General features: G+C 36.7%; 1 protein-coding gene across 6 annotated transcripts; it reads right to left on the bottom strand.

Annotated features, from left to right (window-relative positions):
- Positions 1-2,972: 2,972 nt before the first annotated feature.
- LOC127879853 (uncharacterized) lies at positions 2,973-20,814 on the bottom strand. 6 transcript variants are annotated; one of them, XR_008049265.1, is made up of 11 exons: positions 20,735-20,814; positions 20,151-20,246; positions 19,401-19,507; positions 17,939-18,008; positions 17,516-17,565; positions 14,281-14,445; positions 9,842-9,896; positions 8,869-9,025; positions 8,097-8,186; positions 3,659-3,748; positions 2,973-3,417 (listed from the first exon to the last, which is right to left on the bottom strand). XR_008049265.1 is itself a non-coding variant. In XM_052426919.1 (2 exons), exons 1-2 carry the CDS (start codon positions 7,233-7,235, stop codon positions 3,397-3,399), a joined length of 414 nt encoding a protein of 137 aa, XP_052282879.1. In that variant the 5' UTR covers positions 7,236-8,086; the 3' UTR covers positions 2,973-3,396. The 6 variants fall into 6 exon arrangements, 1 of the variants encoding a protein (XP_052282879.1); XR_008049266.1 differs by lacking the exon at positions 3,659-3,748; XR_008049267.1 differs by lacking the exon at positions 8,097-8,186.
- Positions 20,815-21,414: the final 600 nt, after the last annotated feature.

Raw genomic sequence — 21,414 nt, 5'->3', positions numbered from 1 at the left:
CTTAAAAACGCCAAACAACATTTCAACATATGTAGCGGGCGTAGGAGAAGATGGACCATAAAAGCTGGAGGGCGTATGATGCTGCGCGCTGAATGCCAGAGTGAGCTGAGAGCCGTCCGGTTAACATCCACCAGCTCCAGCAGGGCCACCATCGCAACATGGAAAGCCCAAACCATATATCAGACCAAAATACAGCGCAAGTAGCCACGGAGATGAGAAAGTTGAGGCTCAACATCATAGGAAAAAGATAATCGATTTGGACTGATTCTGGGCCGACGCGACAGACTCCGACGAGTTACTGCTGTTCTCGGGGCATGAGCAGGGGGATACATTTCAAAGTCGGCACAGAAAGCGCTTATCGGATGGAAGTCTCACGGATCACGTATCATAACAGCCTCTTTCCATACAAATAAGAGAAATATCAACATGGACGAGGACCAGAAGGGCAACTTTTACAGCAATCATCATGGAAGGAAGACCAAAGAGGAAATAATCATGTTGCTGGTTGGCTTAAACGCCAAGATCAGAGGTGACAATCTACGCATACTATTACTGAAAATAGAGTTTGTCGACTTTTCGTTCAACAATTTAAAAACTATTTAAATACTCTGAAGTATCGACAAACATACAACAGATTTCTACCTCCTTCGGCATACAAAGAATTTAATTGTGTCTCCTTTCGGATGTGAGGATATTTGTTTAACTACCGTATTTTCCAAATGTCTTAAGTTGATCATCAACAACAACAAAATCATCACTGGTGGTGCCATCAATGTCATCAGCGAATCTTAAGGTTATTTTATGAAAAATGTTGATAACGTCTATATAAATATCTTGGATAAATAAGTCCTGACAGTTTGATATTAGATGTTTTTGAGTTTGTCTAAGTTTTCCTTTTCAAAACTGTCATATTGTCAAAGTTATATCACGAATTTCGGCGATGAATACGTGTCTGCTGTGAGCCCTTTTACGTTCCAGGTTACACACTCCCACACACACCCAGGCATTCGGCTTGTACTCTCTGTCATCAATGAAAGGCGTCCCATCAAAAGAAATGTCTCCTTCTTCTTCCCGCTAGCTTTCTTCGTGGCTTGGTTCAGTCTCTGTCTAGCCCCCATTATCTCCTTTGGTTGTATTTTTTAGATTCCATACGGGTTTCTTTGAGCCCGTTAGACGCCTTCCACACTCGTACTTAACCCGGAAAGAATGCAAATTGTGTACCTATAGATCTCATTTGCGTGCTTTTTAATGGACATATTATATGGACCTGGTGCAATGTGATGTCTATGGATGCATTTTTAATTGTAATCTTTACTAAATGAAGACCAGGGCCGTTTCATAAACGATCGTACGACAATTTTAACTTACGAGAGAATTTTGTAATCTTAACAAGTAGAAGAACTCGCTCGCCATGCTCATCAATACGGCGCTTCAGATGCCAATGTAATTATTAAAGTACTGAAAATATATAACCATATGATATGGACTTGAGCAGTTATGTATCTTCGAAAAATGTAGCGTATCGTAAATGTGTACTACGATGTTTATTGAAACGTTCCCCGGTATTTTCTTCGCACATTGCTAATGTTTTATTCTCCGAAATGTTGTAAATTAGCAAATTAATCCGCATGCTGTGGGACATGAAATCCGTTACTTCGTGTTACATGAGGTGTTCATGTTCTTTCATTTGTCCAGCTAACAATTCGATTTTCATCTGTTTCTTAGTTGTTGCTTCAGAGAAGAAAACGTTATTTTGCTATAGTGGTCTATATTAACTAGATGACTCTGGCTTGACCAATTGTTGACCACAGGGCATGATTTGAACACATTTGTGTATTGAATTTTAGAACCTGAAACATACCAAATATGAAAACCTGATGAACCCTACGGCGATACGGATGCTGACAATAATTTCTTTCAGATAAGAAGATTGTTTAAGGTTTTCCTATATAAGCCTACGTAAAATTGGTGGCCCTCGAAGCTATGAGTTTTTACCACAGTTGTATACAGAAATTTGTTCAAACTGCGTGGATATCCTCTAGATGATGCTAAATACCAATATCAAAGCATCGGGCTTGCGACTTCATTTTTATAGGGATTTTTTTCAAATAGGGGCAATTTAGAAGTGCGTCATTAAATGCTTTTAATTACTATATTTTAACAACTAACCATATGAATCGATTATAAAACATTTACATAGTTTAAAAAAGAAGAAAAGAAAGGTTTCTTTTAGCGGCAATTCTCAAACTAGTGTTGTTTGTATTAAAAGGCTGCTTTACATATTATAAGTATTTAATACTTGGTGTGTGTGATCCACGTGATTATAAAATAAAAACAACAAAATAATTCCAAATTATTCAATCGTCCCACGTGTATGGCGTTGTATAGTGAACCTATATTTTTAGTGCGAATATTCGTCCTTAGTGGTATTTAAATCACTGCCTGTTTAATATCGTTCTTTTATTGTTTGCATATGTGACAAAAAGTTGGAAACTGACATTTCAACAATATTTGAACGAGTCTCCTTCAAGGATTTCACTTAGAAGTACATTTTCCGTGCTTCGTGAAAAAAAGGTTTCATGCATTTGAAAAGGGGGTTTAATGCATGTGCGTCAAGTGTTGTCCCAGTTTAGCCTATGCAGTCCACACAGGCTAATCAGGGACAACCCTTTCCGCTTTTATGGTATTTTTCGTTAAAAAAAATATCTTCTTAGCAAAAATACAGATAAGGCGGAAATTGTCGTCCCTAATTAGGCTGTGTGGACTATACATGCTAATCTTGGACGACACTTAACGCATATCCATTAAACCCCTTTTTCACAGAGCAAGGCCCAAATGTAAAAGGGTCGCCCACCGGAACGAGAAAAGCTATGGTATAATTTCAACACACTTTGTAGAAGACCACACAATGGTACAAAAACAATCTCTAATGCCGCTTTCGGTATTAAGAAATAAAAGAAAGGTTCGTTCAAAACTTTTAAACTTGAATACTTTCCATTTATTAAAAAATATACAAATATAAAAACAATCACACAAAGTTGCATCCCTGATCGCTTTCACATTTTTATAACTGCACATAAAAGTAGTGCGGCGATCCAAAATCATCCCTGATCGCTTTCACATTATATAACTGCACATAAAAGTAGTGCGGCGATCCAAAATCATCCCTGATCGCTTTCACCATTGTTAAAACTGCACATAAAAGTAGTGCGGCGATCCATAATCATTGTTTGGATTGTTCGTTGTGTTCTCAATAGCAAATACTAGCATAATCACTATGGTACATACAATCCCAACTATTCACAAATGTACAGAAATGTAGAAAATATATCGAATAATGTAAATTTTTCACAGATGGGTGGATGAAAATTTCACTGCCGCTAAGGATTCGGCACGTCAAACCCGCACGTCAGAAATCTGAAAGAGACAAAGAATACATAATAATGGTATTTTACAAATAACCCAACGTAAAAAACTTTACAATTAATGATAACTTGTGTAATTAAATCATCTCAGTTTTACTGTTGACCAATTATTGCATCGAAAATAAAACATTTTGTGTTTGGGTAAACAAACGGAGTGAAACGCATAATAATTTCAGTGGCTACTTTATTATCATTCAACGATAGAAGCTATCAATGCCTAACAACTAACTAACCAGATCAGAGGTCAACATGCAGTTATGAAGAACATGGGGCGGGGCGTTGCTACGCTTCATTTACAAGTAGGCGTGGCGTAGCGGCATTATCTAAATACACAACATTTCTCCCCTTTTAATTTCATTGATCATACATGTAAATAAAAATGAACATACAAACACGTGCGTTTACATGTAAATATCAATGTACACAATTCTAACAATTATAATGAATAATCAATAAAACCTTGAACATTTCAAGTTCATGACCTCTTAACTAAGCATGGCCTTTTTTCATTATAGCATGCAATCAAAGAACATTAGTGAGCGTCCGAATTCGACACAGGTTGTAAAAACAACTGATGACCTGTCTTTCTCTCCTGCCAACTAAAGTTAATGTCTGTATGCCACTATAAAACGTAATTGGCTGAACATTAAACCATCAGTGTCATAAGTACTGCAGGCGTTCGGGCGGTCTTCTATTGCGTAATGGATAGCGTCTTTCTGGCAATCGCAAATCCGTATCATTACAACGATTATCCCGGGACTAATTTATTTCCATCGAATTCGGTGCCGGCTGAAGTTCACTGACATTTGTGTTCGCGGCATTTAAAATAGATTCTTAGGGTGTGAAAACAGGTACATTTATACCAGAATACTTCTGCATTTCCGACGCGCGAAGCTGATCAACATGGCGTTTCTATGTCATATTATTCCCGATATCTACTTTGTATAATAGTGGACCATCTCGAGAAACTATTGACCCAGGGATCCATTTTTCCCTTGAAGTAGGTCTGAAATCTCGCGCTAAGACACGTTGGTCTAATTTGAATTCGCGAACTTTTCTATTGTCAGCCATTGACAATTGCATTTGACCATTAGTGACTAGTGTCTGTGTGTCGGGTATCATCAAATCAAGTTTACTGCGCAAATTCCGACCGAAAAACAGTTTTGCAGGAGTTTTCCCCGTCGTACAATGTGGTGTATTACGATATGCCAACAAGACAAAGTTGATCTTCAAATTGAAATCGGTGTTTTCATGCATTAAAACGCGCACTGCATATTTGAAAGAGCCATGGAACCTTTCAACAAGACCATTTTTAGACGGTTTTGCTACCGCAGTTCTTATATGACATATCCCGTTTCTCTTCATAAACAGAGAAAATTCTTCAGATGTAAATTGACAACCATTGTCTGATACTAATTGTTTGGGCAAGCCATATCTTGCGAATATTGTACGCAATTCTTCAATTGTTCTTTCAGAAGTTATCGATTTCATTTCGATGACTTCTGGCCATTTAGAATGAGCATCTACGATTACCAAAAACATGCGTACAAGAAATGGACCTATCAAATCTACATGTATTCGCTCCCAACTTGACGTAGGCCATTCCCACGGGTGTAACTGAACTTTCGCGGGCGATTTCTGTTGCATCTGACACGGTTCGCATCTTTTAACCATGTGTTCGATGTCAGTGTCAATGCCAGGCCACCAGACGAAACTACGCGCTAGTGCCTTCATTTTAACGATATCTGGATGGCTGATGTGCAATAAATCAAGCACACGTTCGCGCATCTTAATGGGAATTATCACCCTAATGCCCCACATTAAGCATCCGTGGTGAATCGTCAATTCATTTCATCGCGCGTAAGCCTTTCAAAAGAGGATCATTATCATTGGTATTCCAACCTTGTTGTACTTGCCTAAATACACGTGAAATAACGCGCTCCCGTCTAGTTTCACGGCTGATTTCCGCGCTCGTGACCGGAATTCGTTCTAACTGAGAAGTGTAGAACACATCTTCAACTGAAATTTCTTTACCCGTTTCCTTTGACGGCGCGGGTAAACGCGACAATCCGTCAACATTAGTATGCATTTTAGTACTTTTGTACTGTATATCGTAATCGAATCCAGAGAGAAATATAGCATATCTCTGAACGCGTGCGGCAGTCGTTGCCGGAATGCTTTTGCTCGGGCTGAATATTGAAGTGAGGGGTTGGCAATCAGTAACCAATGTGAACTTTCTACCATAGAGATATGGGTAATACTTCTGTAATGCCCAATAAATTGCCAATGCTTCCCTATCGATTTGAGCATATTTCATTTCAGTTTTGGTAAGTGACCTTGATGCGAACGCGATCGGCTTTTCTGAGCCATCTGGCATAACGTGTGACAATATACCGGAAATACCGAACGGTGAGGCATCCGACGCGAGCCTAACCGGAAGTTCCGGGTTGTAGTGTGTAAGAACAGGTTCCGTAATGAGAAGTGTTTTCGACTTTTTGAACGCGCTCTGGCATTCTTTTGACCAGACGAATTTTCGATTTTTCTCGAGCAACGCGTTCATGGGCTTTGTAACGGTCGCGAGATCTGGCAGAAAACGATGGTATTAATTGAGTACCCCGAGTTATGCCCTAAGTGATGTAACATCACATGGAGGTGGTGTATTTAATACCGCCTCTACTTTATCCTGACACTTCCATAAACCTTGTTCGTCAATTTTATGACCACAGAATGTAATCCTTGGCACGAAAAACTCACACTTGTCCTTATTCCATATTGCTGTTACCTACACAACACCTTTTGTAAGTTATCCAAATGCACATTATCACTTTCACCAGTAATAACCATATCATCCAGCATGCATTGCACCCCAGGGATTCCTTGAAGAATTTGGTCCATTGTGCATTGCCATATAGCTGGAGCAGAAGAAACCCCATATAGCATCCGGTTGTAACGGTACAATCCTCGGTGGGTGTTGATCGTTAGCAACTCCATGGTTTCGTCCTCGCATTCTAGTTGTAGGTACGCTTAACGTATATCAAGCTTGCTGTATTTTCGCCCATTTGACAGATTGGCGAAAATGTCCTCGATTCTTGGGAGAGGATATCTATCAACCTTGATTGATTGATTTACGGTAACCTTAAAATCATCGCATATTCTCACATCGCCGTTTCCTTTTACGACAGGAACGATCGGTGTCGCCCATTCACTGATGTCCACTTTTGAGATGATTCCTTGACTCTCGAGACTGTCCAATTCTTTCTCTATTTTTGGCTTATTAGAGTACGGTACCGACCTAGCCTTTATGAATTTTGGCTAAGCATTTTCATTTAGGGTGAGCCTTGCCTTAATTCCCTTCACCTGTCCTATACCGTCACTAAACACGTCTTTATGTTTGTTAAGTATAGAATTTAGACGTACCTTCAGGCCTTCCGTTGTCACAGAGTTCACGTTAAAAAGTGTGTCCCAGTCCAGTTTAATGTGGCTCAGCCAGTCCCTTCCGAACAGTGCAGGCCCATCACCTTTTACGACGCAAAGTCGCATTGTTCGCGATTGTCCATTATAACTGACATGCACCATAACTGTCCCTTGTTGCTCTATGACATCGCCTGAATATGTCTTAAGTATGGAAAAAGCAGGATCGAGCTTCATATTTCCGAATCCGTTTCGGATATCCTTGTTTGATATGAGGGTAACTGCTGATCCTGTATCAAGCTCCATGGGTACCTCGACATCGTTAATCTTCGGCTTAACGATGAATTTCCCGTTGTCTCCTTTGTTTACAGTGTTGATCACTGAAACGTTTTCCTCCATACACTGCACCGACTTAAGCTTCCTACATATAGCCTTTATTTTATATGTCCCTTTGCTTTACAGTGATGACAAACTGCATCTTTCAGTCTGCATTTATCGGAGGGTGGTTAGTTTTCCCACAATGGGTGCACTTGGTGCTCTCTTTGGCATGTTTGTGATGCTTCCATTTCTTGGGTTTTGTTGAATGTCCAACTCGATTGACAGGCACATCGGCGGCGTCCTTATGTGCAGCTTCCATGGCAAGCGCTATTTCTATGGCATTTTGCAGTGTCAAATCAGCGATTGACAATAATCTTCGCTGTGTTCCTGCATCTTTAAGTCCACAAACGAACCTGTCCCTTAAAGAATCGTTCAAGTTCGATCTGAACTCACAGAATTCTGCCAACTTCTGAAGTGAAGTTACGTAACAACTCACACTTTCGCCCACTGCTTGTTTCCTCTTGTGAAATCGGAATCGTTCCGCGATTATTAACGGTTTCGGGCACAAATGAGTTTGTAAAAGCTGTCAAAGTTCCTCATACGGGAGTGTTAAAAGTTTTGCCACTTTTCGTTCATTATCGATGTCATTGACCATTAAGTACTGTTCAAGTCGTTCCTGGTAGGATGTCCATGTTTCGACATTGCTGTCATATGCGTTAATGTTCCCAATCAGGCCCGTTGCCATTTTGTGTTTATATCCAAAATTTCACGCACAATCTTATTAAACGGATAACATTCTCGAAATATAATCCACAAAGTTTTATCCTCGTCGCCAGTTTGTTGTGTTTGGGTAAACAAACGAAGTAAAACGCATAATTATTTCAGTGGCTACTTTATAATCAATCAACGATAGAAGCGATCAATGCCTAACAACTAACTAACCAGATCAGAGGTCAACATGCAGTTATGAAGAACATGGGGCGGGGTGTTGCTACGCTTCATTTACAAGTAGGCGTGGCGTAACGGCATTATCTAAATACACAACAAAACATGTTTGAATAACTCAACGTGTCGACAAGTAAAAGGAACGTACTCGTTTAATAGAGTGTTAAACACCACACAGAGTTGTATTGCGACCCAATCAAAACGAACTATATGTCATATTTTTTTAATTAATGGCAATCAAAAAAGATCAAAACCAAACATCTTAATACGCGCCTCAATCTGTAAAAATGGAGCTTAATGCATATGCGTACAGTTTTTTCCCAGATTAGCCTATGCAGTCCGCGCACGGGCTAATCAGGGACGACACTTTCCGTCTAGGCTGGATTTTCGGTTAGATTATGAAACTTCGTTCTTAAACGATACATACAATAAAAGCGGTAAGTGTCGACCCAGATAAACCTGCTCGAAGTACACTTTATGCACATGCACGTAGTCCGGTTTTCCAAGACTATGCTCATATTCAATTGCACGCCAGTACTAACAAACTTAACTCTTTCAGTGCGGGAACTGAATTTTGAAGGCCTTTGCAAACAGTTTGGATCCAGATGAGACGCCACAGAACGTGGCGTCTCATCAGGATCCGAACTGTTTGCTATTCGGATAGTATTCTTTGAAAAAAAATCGAAGAAAATGCTATTTTTAGAAATTGAGCAAACGACATTTTAGCAGACGACAAATTTCCCAGCATGCAAAGGGTTAAGCTACTCACTCTGTCACTGATAGTTTTCAGCTCGCCCTGCTTGATGACGTTGTGATTGTCCTCCACCCGCGCAGACGCTGCCTTGTCGCGTCGTCTATCGTGAGGAAAATGCTGTCTTTATATGCGGGCACTATCTCCATTACCTTGAAAATGTTCCAGATGTCGTCTGCAGGAGAAAATATTTTATTAACGGATAGCTGCGATTGTCGTATGCACAATTTAAAAGATCAAAAATGGATTGTCTTCGATAACTAGCTATACATTTTCTAGTTTAATCAGTAGACGTGCATCCTTTATTACCAACAGTGGACGGTTTATGTAAATCAAAAGACTTCTGTACTGCAGTCTGCCCATTCTATGTTCGTCAATTTGTTGGGAGGGGGGGGGATAAACAATGATGACATAACTTTGGAGTAAATAACTATTTGTTACATGAAGATATTACATAATATAGAAAACGTCACATAAGAGAAAAATCAACATGCAGCTGCTTATCCCATTATCAGTTTCTTCCACTACAAGAGTAGTTTCTCTCCAAAATATCATATATAAGTTCTCTCAACCGATTGGTATCGAAAATTAGTCATAATTTGCAAATCACATATGCGGACTGACCGACAAACCGACCGACAAAGTAACGGCAATATACCCCCTCTCAAACTCCGTTGGCTCTTGATATCTTTTATATTGAAGTGCTGGAAATATTTGCTCATGTGTTACAATCGATGTGGTTGAGTTTGAGTGTTATTCTTTGATAATAAATTAACAGACAGACAGACATTTAATTTGACTTGCAGAATGTACATCGTCAATATCACATGTGGTTGGTATTTATATATGTCAACATGTATATGCGCAGAAAACGAACGTCTACAAACATGAATATATATTGACAAAACAAAATGTATATTGAAATAAAAAGGATGAAGAATAGGTTAATTAAGTTTAACAGGTTTGATTAATCCACGCTGACAAAGCTTACCAGACACGTTCGCCATCCAGACCTTAACGTCCGCAGCAGCATTGTCCATAATCAGCTGTAAACGACATTATAGAAATTATTGACCTTTAAACATTATTTCACTTACAATACATTGGTGATTTCAAATGATTTTAAACTTGGCTTCAGCCATACACATAATTTTAAACTATTAATACAGTGGTAACATTATGACCTGCATTGGCTCTTTTCAGACGACATAGATTTAAATTATGACAGTCTCAATTAAAGTTTATATACATTTATACTTTAAAAATATGAAGATCTCACAGACAGTGTATTCGCTGCCATGGGATAATTGCTTTTCGAACTTTCATTTTCTTTATAGAAGAAAAGACAATCACAATGCCCTGGCATTACGCTCTATGAAAAAACATTTTGATTATGATTGCATTACAGTCAGTTTTAAATCGCAAATAGTTTCACGCAACTTGCATGTACAAATATGAGGGGATATAAAAGCGTTTAAATGTAATTTCAAACAAAAGTCGATCGTGAAACCTTGAACAGTTGTGTTGTATGACTTGCAGATAAGTGTGAAAAAGTGTGATGAAAATGACATGCAAAATAAATGAGGAGTTAGGTACATGAGCTTTTATATGTAATCAAAGGGAATTAAATTGTAAACAAGACACGTGTTCAACAAGCACGTATTCCGCCAATATTCTTTTTATCAAACCTTGATCCTGATTATTCCAATCCCATATGCAATTCCATACCATGTCTCTTCATGTGGTAGCTATAAGTAAAGTCTCATTAACATATACCTATTCATGCACATTACTATTGCGGAATGCAAACGTTGACGCCGCCCAGACATGCACAATTGGAAAAGGGACTTAACTTGAGATTACTGAAGTGCAGAGTTACGTTTCTGTAAATTGTCCTTTCGCCTAAATCAGATCAATCCACCTGTCAAGTTTAAAGTAAATAACTCGATTATTTCTTATTAATGTGCATATTCATTTAACCAATGTATGTCTAGTGGACTATCACATCCTTCTAAATTGGAACAATTTATTTAAAAAATTAGGAATGTCGAGTATTTATTTATATATTTAGAATATTTCTTAAAGAAATTCCTTTAAGCAAACAGCGCAGACCAGAGGCGTATTTAGGTTGGGGGCTAGGGGGTAAAGCCGCCCCCCCCCCAGCTGGCTGGCTAGATACGATTTAAAAAAACAAGAGCACCGCCTTGCGGGTGCAGACCGCTCATCTATTTTCTTTTTAAAGGTGAAGGGACTCTCATTTTCAATCACAAAGGAGGGAGGAGTGGAGTGAAGAAGGGTGTATAGTGTGGGGTTGTGGACATTTATTACATTATCTTCCAAAAAAGCGAAAAAAAAAAAAAAAAAAATCGGGGGGGGGGGGGGTTTGGGTGCGATGGTTGGACGGTATTTCAAACATAACCGTTTTAAAAAAAAAAATGGGGGGGGGGTATAGTGTGAGGGTGTGGTGATAATTTGTGAGATGATCTTAAAAAAAAAAAAAAAAAAAAAAAAAAAATCAAAAAAAAAAATTGGGGGGGGGGGGGTGGGGGGGAGTGGGGGGGGGGTATAGTGTGAGGGTGTGGTGGTCATTTGTGAAATGATCTTAAAAAAAAAAAAAAAAAAAAAAAATAGGGGGGGGGGGAGGGGGAGGGGGGAGGGCACGGGGGATGGTTTGGGTGAAGTCTATTGTGGTATGTCAGGTAAGAGTAGTTTCATCAAAGTATCAATCAAATCTAATCATAAATAAAGAAGTTATGGCAATTTTAGCAAAATTTAATAATTTGACCTTGAGAGTCAAGGTCATTCAAAGGTCAAAGTAAAATTCAAGTTGCCAGGTACAGTAACCTCATGATAGCATGTAAGTATTTGAAGTTTGAAAGCAATAGCCTTGATACTTCGAGTGGATCGAAACACAAAATTTAACCATATATTAAAAGTTACTAAGTCAAAAAAGGGCCATAATTCCATAACAATGACAACCAGAGTTATGCAACTTGTCCTTTTACTGTACCCTTATGATAGTTTGTGAGTGTTCCAAGTATGAAAGCAATATCTATGATACTTTAGGGGTAAAGTGGACCAAAACATAAATCTTAACCAAATTTTAAATTTTCTAAGTATAAAGGGCCCATAATTCCGTCCAAATGCCAGTCAGAGCTACATAACTTTGCCTGCACCGTCCCCTTATGATAGTTCATAAATCTTGCAAGTATGAAAGCAATAGCTTTGATACTGTAGGAATAAAGTGGACCTAAACACAAAACTTAATCAAATTTTCAATTTTCTAAGTATAAAAAGGGCACATAATTCTGTCAAAATGCCAGTCAGAGTTACATTACTTTGCCTGCACAGTCCCCTTATGATAGTTAGTAAGTGTTGCAAGTATGAAAGCAATAGCTTTGATGCTTAAGGAATAAAATGGACCTAAACACAAAACTTAACCAAAATTGTCAATTTTCTAAGTATAAAAAGGGCACATAATTCTGTCAAAATGCATGCCAGAGTTATCTAACTTTGCCTGCCCAGTCCCCTCATGATAGTAAGTAAGTGTACCAAGTTTGAATGCAATAGCATTGATACTCACTGAGAAAAGTGGAACTAAACGCAAAACTTAACCAAAATTTTCAATTTTTTAAGTATAAAAAGGGCACATAATTGTGTCAAAATGCACGCCAGAGTTATCTAACTTTGCCTGCCCAGTCCCCTCATGATAGTAAGTAAGTGTACCAAGTTTGAATGCAATAGCATTGATACTTTCTGAGAAAAGTGGACCTAAACGCAAAACTTAACCGGACGCCGACGCCAACGCCAACGCCAACGCCAACGCCGACGCCGACGCCGACGCCAAGGTGATGACAATAGCTCATAATTTTTTTTTCAAAAAATAGATGAGCTAAAAATGAGCCCCTTAAAGTCTCAAACATATCAACGTGTGTATTTCCTGTCATACGCCCCTAATTGAGCCATAAACAGCTGTCGATTTGTGTGCTTTAGCCCCCAGGCATGTGTACAGACGATGTAACCTTCGCCAGCTAAACTGCACGCTGTTACATGTGGCGTACCCCAAGGTAGTATTATTGGACCTCTTCTATTTTTATGTTCTGTGAATGATATAATTATTAGTATTGACCCTGATTGTAAATTGATCTTATATGCTGTGATAGTGCTATCATGTATGCTCATAAAGAGTAAAGACCCAAATGTTATCTCTGAAAAAATAATCAGTGTCACGGATTCTTGTTCATATTGGTAAGCACACAATAAATTATCCCTACATTTAGGAAAGACTGAATGTATTGCATATGGAACAAAGAGAAAGTTAAAACAACTGAAAGTTGTCAAAATAAAATTGTTAGATTCATTTATGGAATGGGACCTAGAGATAGTATTGATCAATGTAACTTGTCAGATATGTCATTGCTAAATATTGAAAATAGAAATAAGCAATTAAGACTGAACCATGTATTTGAAATTGTTAAAGACAAGTGTCCATCATACTTACAAGAAAATTGTATCTATGTTAAAGATACTCATTCATATCCAACAAGGGCAAATACATACAATTTTAGAGTGTCCAAATGCTGTGGTAAAGGAAATGTTACCTTTTACTACAGTGCAATTAGTGATTGGAATGCTTTGCCAGATACAATAAAGAAAATTGATAATAAACATTAGTTCAATTTAGCTGTTAAGAACCATCTATTGTGCCTAGCTAAAACACCTTATTTGTAACAATTAGAATATGTTTAATCTAGTCATAATGGCAAATATATTATAGAAACATGATTGTAACAACTTACATGTATAGTCATAGTAATTTTATGTGACATACATGTGTAACTGTGATATTTAAGTAATGTATTAAATAATCTGTGATATTTAAGAAATATATCAAATACCATAGAGTAACATTAAACCATATTTTAAGTGTGAGGTAGTTGCTGTCCCCATCAAAACTAGTCTAAGTTGATACCCTTTTTATGTTGCCGCACTTGTGTGTTCCATTTTATTGTCTTATCTTAATTCATATTAGTTTTACGGCAGTTTTTAGAACATAGGTTTTGTTCAGCAGCAATCTCACAAATACTTTTAGTAATAATTGTTATACTTTTAGAAATTAATTGTTATGTAAATTTGAATTATAACATGTATATTATGTGTTTTAAACCTGAATAAAAATCAATCAATTAATCCATCAACGTATTAGAAAGATTTTAAGTAGGTTTAAAATGTCTTACCGAAATATTTTTAATTGACCGATTAAATGCAGGCATAGTTATAAGATGTAAATTATTTTTTAACAAGTAACAATTTGTTACTACTTCTGTAGTCGGTATTATATTCTGAATGCATTATTCAAGCCAAAGATTGCATTGTGTTCTCGGCGCAAAAAGCTGTTGTTAAGAGACGCGTGAACATATTGAAACCTACGGCTAAACTATTGCTGCTAGCCATGTTCGATCGCCGGATGTGCTTCTTCAAGGCCTCGGGCTTGATGGTTGCTAGACGATACACTTCGCTCGTGAAAAGTGCCCCGTGGGCGTAGAAGATAGGGAAGTGGTAGCCGATCACCTTGATCATGTTGTGCAAAGTTGTCTGAAAAGTACAAACATTAACTTCGTTGTGTGATCAATATACCTCATATTAACCCATTTATTCCCAGTGGACTCTCCCATCCTTTCAAATTGGATCAATTTATTTCCAAAATTAGGGATGTCTAGTTTCTTTTATTTCTATGTTTTCTTTGTTTGCAAAGTCCTTTTTTCAGGACGCTAGTCATAAATGGGTTAAGATCAAAGGATTTAGGCAATATAATTGAATTACAAAATGCAAGATACGAATATGAAATAATTGATTTCTTCAAATGAGTACCAGTTTATTTTTGTACTATATACGTTTTACTAAACTAAACCACAGCTGATTGTCTAGTTTTTTCTATACATAAAAATAATGTCTCTAATAATATTTGTTTTGTTAAAGAATATTCACACTGTTAAACTGAGTAATGAGCAATCTCAATCTTTAGAAGGCCTTTTAGCATTAGAAGAAATCTCAAAAACAATTATGAAAAGTGATAAAAGCCCGGGATCAGATGGGTTTACTGCGGAATTCTTTAAGGTCTTTTGGAAGGATTTAGGTTATTTTGTTGCAAGGAGTCTTTATTATGCTTTTATTTGTGGATCTATGTCAGTAACCCAAAAGCAATGAATTATTACACGTATACCCAAGGAAGATAAACCCAGACACTTCCTACAAAATTTAAGACCTTTAACACTTTTAAATGTTATATATAAAATAGCATCTGGCACAATTTCCAACAGATTTAAAACTGTTCTTGATACTCTGATATCTGAAGATCAAACAGGATTCATAAAAGGCCGTTATATTGGGAAAATACTAGATTATTATATGACATAATGAAATATACAGAAGATAACAGCATCCCTGGGCTCTTGATGACCATTGATTTTGAAAAGGCGTTCGATACCCTAGAGTTTGATTTTATTGAAAAAACACTTGACTATTTCAATTTTTGAGAAACATTTAAAAAATGGAGTTCCCTCTTCCTATACAACACCAAAACAGCAATTCAAATTAATGGCTTCCTTTCCGACTTTATAACAATAGAAAGAGGTTGCAGACAAGGGGACCCAATCAGCTCATACATTTTTATTCTATGCGCTGCCATCTTAGCAATTAAACTACGGCATTCCAATACTATCAAAGGAATTAAAATTGATAGCACTGAATATAAAATATCTCAGTTTGCTGATCATACATTACTTTTTTTAGATGGCACAGACGCTTCACTCAATGCTACTCTTGATCTTTTAAATGATTTTGCATTATATTCTGGATTTAAAATAAATTACGACAAAACAAATTTAATATGGATTGGCTCCAAAAAGTACAGTACACAATCCATAAAAAGAAAATACAAACTAGTTTGGGGTACAACTCAATTTAAAGTTCTAGGAATTCTATTTGATGTTGATTTAAGTATAATTATAGCTATAAACTTCACACAAAAAATTACTAAATTACAAAATACTATACACTTTTGGAATAGAAGAAATTTAACCCCCCTAGGGAAAATAACTGTCATAAAATCTTTATTAATTCCCCTATTTACTCACTTATTTATCTCTCTTCCTTGCCCAGGGGAGAAAATATTGAAACAAATTAATACCATGTTCCATAATTTTGTCTGGAATGGCCCTGCGAAAATCAAGCATAGTATTGCTATTCAATCTTTTGAGGAGGGAGGAATATCTATGATAGATGTGTATGCATTTGAAAAAACTATGAAACTAACATGGATAAGAAAAATTGTCAAATGCACTGGAAAATGTTTTCAACGTGTTTATTCAATATTTGATGTTAAAAAAATGATGAATTTAGGATTAGACTATGCTGAGAAGATTTGTAAAGTAATAATGAATAGTTTTTGGAAAGATGTTCTTACATGCCACATTATGTATATCAGTAAGAAAGTTGTTTGCACATGCCTTTATTTTATAACCACAATTTAAAAATAGGTCTTATTAGTATATATAATAAATTCATGTATGACAATGGAATTAGATTTGTTAGGGATATTGTAAACACATCTCGACAATTTTTACAACAATCTATTCTAGAAAATTATATTGGCACAAAGATCAACTTCTTATTTTATGAAGGATTGATTAGAACTGTGAAGAATTTTCTCAGTCATTCTGACTTCCAAGTTATTAAAAAGCCAAATACAGAATGTGCATTTATATCGTCTTACTTGAATAACATAATTTTTACGCAAAACCCAAACCAAAATGTTTATAAAACTTTTATTATCAATTCTGATATACCGACTTGCCAAAATAAGTGGAATACATTTTTCAACAACATCGGGTGGAACAAAGTACATAGTCTCGTATTTAATATTTCCAAAAATACTAACACTCAGTGGTTTCAAACAAGAATAATGCATAGAATCCTAGGAACTAAATCTCTATTGTATAAAATGAACATTTTGCAGGATAACATGTGTACTTTTTGTAAAGAAAATGAGGAAACTATAAAACATCTGTTTTTGGATTGTTGTTTTACACAAAGAATTGTGAATTATGATGTGCATTTTTAAGTGCACATAATGTGCAAAAACACTCAGAAATAAGCTGTAAAACAATGATATTGGGAAGTACAAAAAGTAATATGACTGATATAAATATTCTTATGATAGAATTGAAAAAATATATATACCTATGTCAGAGAAAAGGGATAATTCCATCCATACAAGGGCTTACAATGAGCCTGACTATGTCTTTTAAAATCCAAAACAATGTTAAGTGTCATGAAACAGAACTACAGTCTTGGGCAATTGTAAGTTTGTTTGCTGAACCAATATCATAATGTGAATATTATTTATCTTTTAAAAACTCCACATTAACCATTTGAAAATTCTTAATAAATTGTCACTTGTCCGATGCTTCTATACTTCCACAATGAAAATAGTTTGTGCATATGCTTAACCTAACACTGCATTTGCTCTTCTTTTTTATAATATACTTTATTTGCTTTTTTAAGATGTTTAAACATGTGTAAATGGTATAGTGTATATGTATGTATAAGGATGTTATATGCTAACACTTTATAACAACACTGTTTACTGTTTACTCATACTTACACAAAAATGTTTGTACGGTATGGAGCAGGATGACCTCGACCTGCACATACCTATGGACGAGGTAAATAAAGTATCATAAATAAAAAATAAAAAAATAGTTTCGTTGAGGAAATTTACTGCATAACGTGCTTTCTATTGACTTTCAAAAGATCTGAGAGAGATATGGAAAAAAACGTAAATGTGATCTTATTTCAATGAGCAACTAAAAACAAAACAATAAAAGCCTTATTTTAGAAAAACAACAGGCTAACACAGGATAATAAGGGTCAACACCTTCCGTTTCTATGGCAATTTTTTGTTTAAATGAAGTATCTTCTAAACGAAATTCCAGTCAATGCGGAAAGTGAACAGGATAATCTGGGACAACACTTTACGCACGTTGATTAGGCTTGGTTTAACCAGAACTTGACTCATGTTACTTACCGGAATTTAGTACTTGGGGTCCATGTACACCTTCTCATCTGATACCGTGGCCAAGTGCATTGGTTTACCGCTGAAAAAACAACCGTCTCATTAACCCATTTATGCCTAGTGGACTCTCCCATCCTTCTAAAATGGATCAATTTATTTCCAAACTTAGGCATTTCTAGTATATTTATTTCTATATTTAGAATATTTCTTACAGAAATTCCTTCAAGCAAACAGCGCAGACCATGATAGGACGCCGCATCATGCGGCGTCTTATCTAGGTCTACGCTGTTTGCTAAGGCCTTTTTTCTAGACGCTAGGCATAAATGGATTAATCTTCCAAGTGGTGAAACGTTTTCATGGTACAGAAAACTGGTTTGTGTTCAACGTTATGCATTCAACATTGAAATCGGTTTGAATATACACATTATAGGTATAATTCTTCAGGAATAAATCTATCTAAGTTGCCGAACTGTTATCAGAAATAAAAAAATTAAGTGCAATGTCGACGAGATAGCCCTTTGTTAAGGCCTTCCTAAACAACTCGGAAAAATCGAAATATAAAAATATAACATGATTAAAACCGACATATCCACTTTGAACAGTCAATTCAATAATAACGCTATGCTGAGTATTATTAAATTGTTTCGCGGAAGATGATTGCCAGACAATGCTGCAGTAGTAGGACAATGATGTTGTTATGACGTCGACAAGTATGGAGAAACCACAAAATCGATTATTTTAGGTGCAAATATACGTTCTCTCTTTTTCTGCCTATTATATATCATTTCTTTGTTATAAATTAGTGTTTTTTTTCTCCCATGTGATTATTCTTCGGCTAAGTATAAGGATTGGCATGACTTTTAACTCATTCAAACCCAAAATGCTTTGAAGTGTCCGATCAAAGGTGTTGACGACAACTTGAATAAGTGATATGTTGTCGTGTATGTATTGCCATGTAATCTACTATCCTGTATTGTATATGAAGTAGGTCAATTAACTTAAACCTGAATTGTCTCAATAGTGTTTAAGAAATCTCTCCGGTGCCGTTTGTCGTCATATGTAGCAAGTTGATAGAAAAGCTGACACGTGGCCAGTTTTGATGAGGAGCATGTTTTTTGTATTTTTGTTTCTGTGTTGTTGTTATTGTTGTTGTTGTTGTTGTTCTTTTATTTTTAGGAAACAGCTATACGTGAATATATAACAAACAGTGTACTGCGGTTCATGAGAAAGTTATTTTTATATATGTATATAAATAACATGTGACCCTGTTTACTAACAGTTCATATTAGTAATCGTGAGGTTATACCATGTTAAACTTGAGAAAAGTGGGTAACTTTTTAAATATTTAACGAAGGATATAAACAAATCGCAAATTAAAATATATAATCGGAAAAAAAATGACTGCAAGTTTTAAAATTATACGTCAAAAAGTACGGGAGACTTTCATAATCACTTTGTAAATTAAAATGCTTACACTTGTGTCCTCAGGACCACTGTGAAGAATGCGAACATAATGCCGACCAGGAGCCCCATGTCGATGTGCACAAGAGCCGTCACCACGTAGGTCACCACAAAGATGAACTGCAACGGTAGAGGAGATGTTTGATAATATTGAGCCGCGCTCTGAGAACACGGGGCTTAATACATTGGCGGCGTAAAGTGTCGGTCCATATATGCCCTCACAGGCAAATAAGGGAAGACACTTTCCGCGTGTATTGTATTTATCGATTCAGGGAAGGCTCTTCATAGCTAAAATCAAATGAAGGCGAAAAATTTCATCCGTAATCAGCCATACAGGAATGTACATGCTTTTCTGGGACGACACTCAATGTACGTGCATTAATGTGTTCCCTTTTTATGTCAGGCTCCATGTTGATATTGGTATGGTGACCCATAAAGCCACCCCGCGTGTTTGTGTAATCAATGCATTATCTTTCTCCTCAAGTGCCTCCTGATAATTTGTTTTAAGAATTACCTATATGAAAATATCTATCAAGTGTATATCTTTTGCGTGTTGACATTGAACTGTCGAACGGTAGACTTGTATTCATACAGTTGTAGAATGGAACCTCGCACTTGGAAAATGTGGCTTAATACATGTACATTCCTGTATGGCTGATCACGGATGAAACTTTTCGCCTTCATTTGATTTTAGCTATGAAGAGCCTTCCCTGAATCGATAAATACAATACATTTCAAGTTTGAAAACCCATATGGTACTCACGCAATCATATCTGGATGTCCTCCAGACTTTCGGTATGTCCAACAGCTGTAAGAATAGACCTCGGATGGCAACAAGGATGATCGAAGCCAAGGCGCACTGCAATAACGAATGATGCAATGCTATTGTCAGCGTACAAATAATTCAATACAACAAAAGTCGGTGATAGTAACAGCGAGCTGAGAATTCAATACAACATGAGCCGGTGCCATTACCCGCGTGTTGAGAATTCAAAACATCATGAGCTGGTGCCAATATAAGTGTGCGGAGATTTACTGAAGTCTCAATAACCCTGGACTGTTAAACACGAAAACTTTAATGGTTTAGTTTGACTCTTATCAACAGTATTCAGGTTTCGTGCTCTTTGCTGCTCATCGGTATTTTAGGGCTAAAAATGAAGCCTTTAAATCTTGAGTTTACATGTATTTCAATAGTTTTTGAACTTAATTTGCTATTCTTTGTCCTACAAATTCGTCAAAATTGGTATATGAATGGTAAAGGCATAAGCCAGATTTTCACAAAGCGCGACTGAAATATAGGTTCTGACGGTCCACCATCACTTTCTCATTAGGTTAACCGGTACTTACATTAGGAAGGTTAGTGAAGAGCGAACCCAGCCACAAGATGATTATCAGCACCAAACCAGCCGAGATCAGACTGGCGATCTAAACGTATATAATAACATGTTACAAGACATGTAAACTTCTCAAAACTACATTACACAAATGACCGCGTATACGTAACACCAGTATTGGAATGTTTATTATCACACTGTGGAAATAGTACAGGTATTTACACCAGAAACATTTTATCTGCGTTTTTTTTTAATATTATTTGCACCTTGGTCAAAAACGGCATTTTGACATATGTGTTTCTCTCTTCAACATAAACGCCCTGACAAAACGTGTGTTCCTTACCAAAGTTATGAGAATTATATATTATATATGTGAACAATACCCGTAATGTGAACAGTTACAAAAATAAAGGTAAAATATGAGAACATATTTCCGACCTGTGTCTTGCCGCCTGCCCCATCCTGTAAGGACATACCGGCAACGGAGGCAGAACCAGGAAAGCATAAGAAGAACGCACTTAACACGTTAGCGATTCCGTACGCTATGAATTCCTGTCAAGATAAGATAAGATAGTCTTACGTTATTCATATTGTGAAACTCCGTGCGCAATAAATACCTTGAAATTAGTCGATGTGGTAACGTAATGTAATATACGACGTGTGTTATTTAACCCATTTATGCCTAGCGTCTAC

The sequence above is a fragment of the Dreissena polymorpha genome, chromosome 4, assembly GCF_020536995.1.
Source record: "Dreissena polymorpha isolate Duluth1 chromosome 4, UMN_Dpol_1.0, whole genome shotgun sequence".
Classification (NCBI taxonomy): Eukaryota; Metazoa; Mollusca; class Bivalvia; order Myida; family Dreissenidae; genus Dreissena; species Dreissena polymorpha.
The sequence above is the reverse complement of the archived record's forward strand: the minus strand, read 5'-3'. Positions and strand labels throughout refer to the sequence as shown.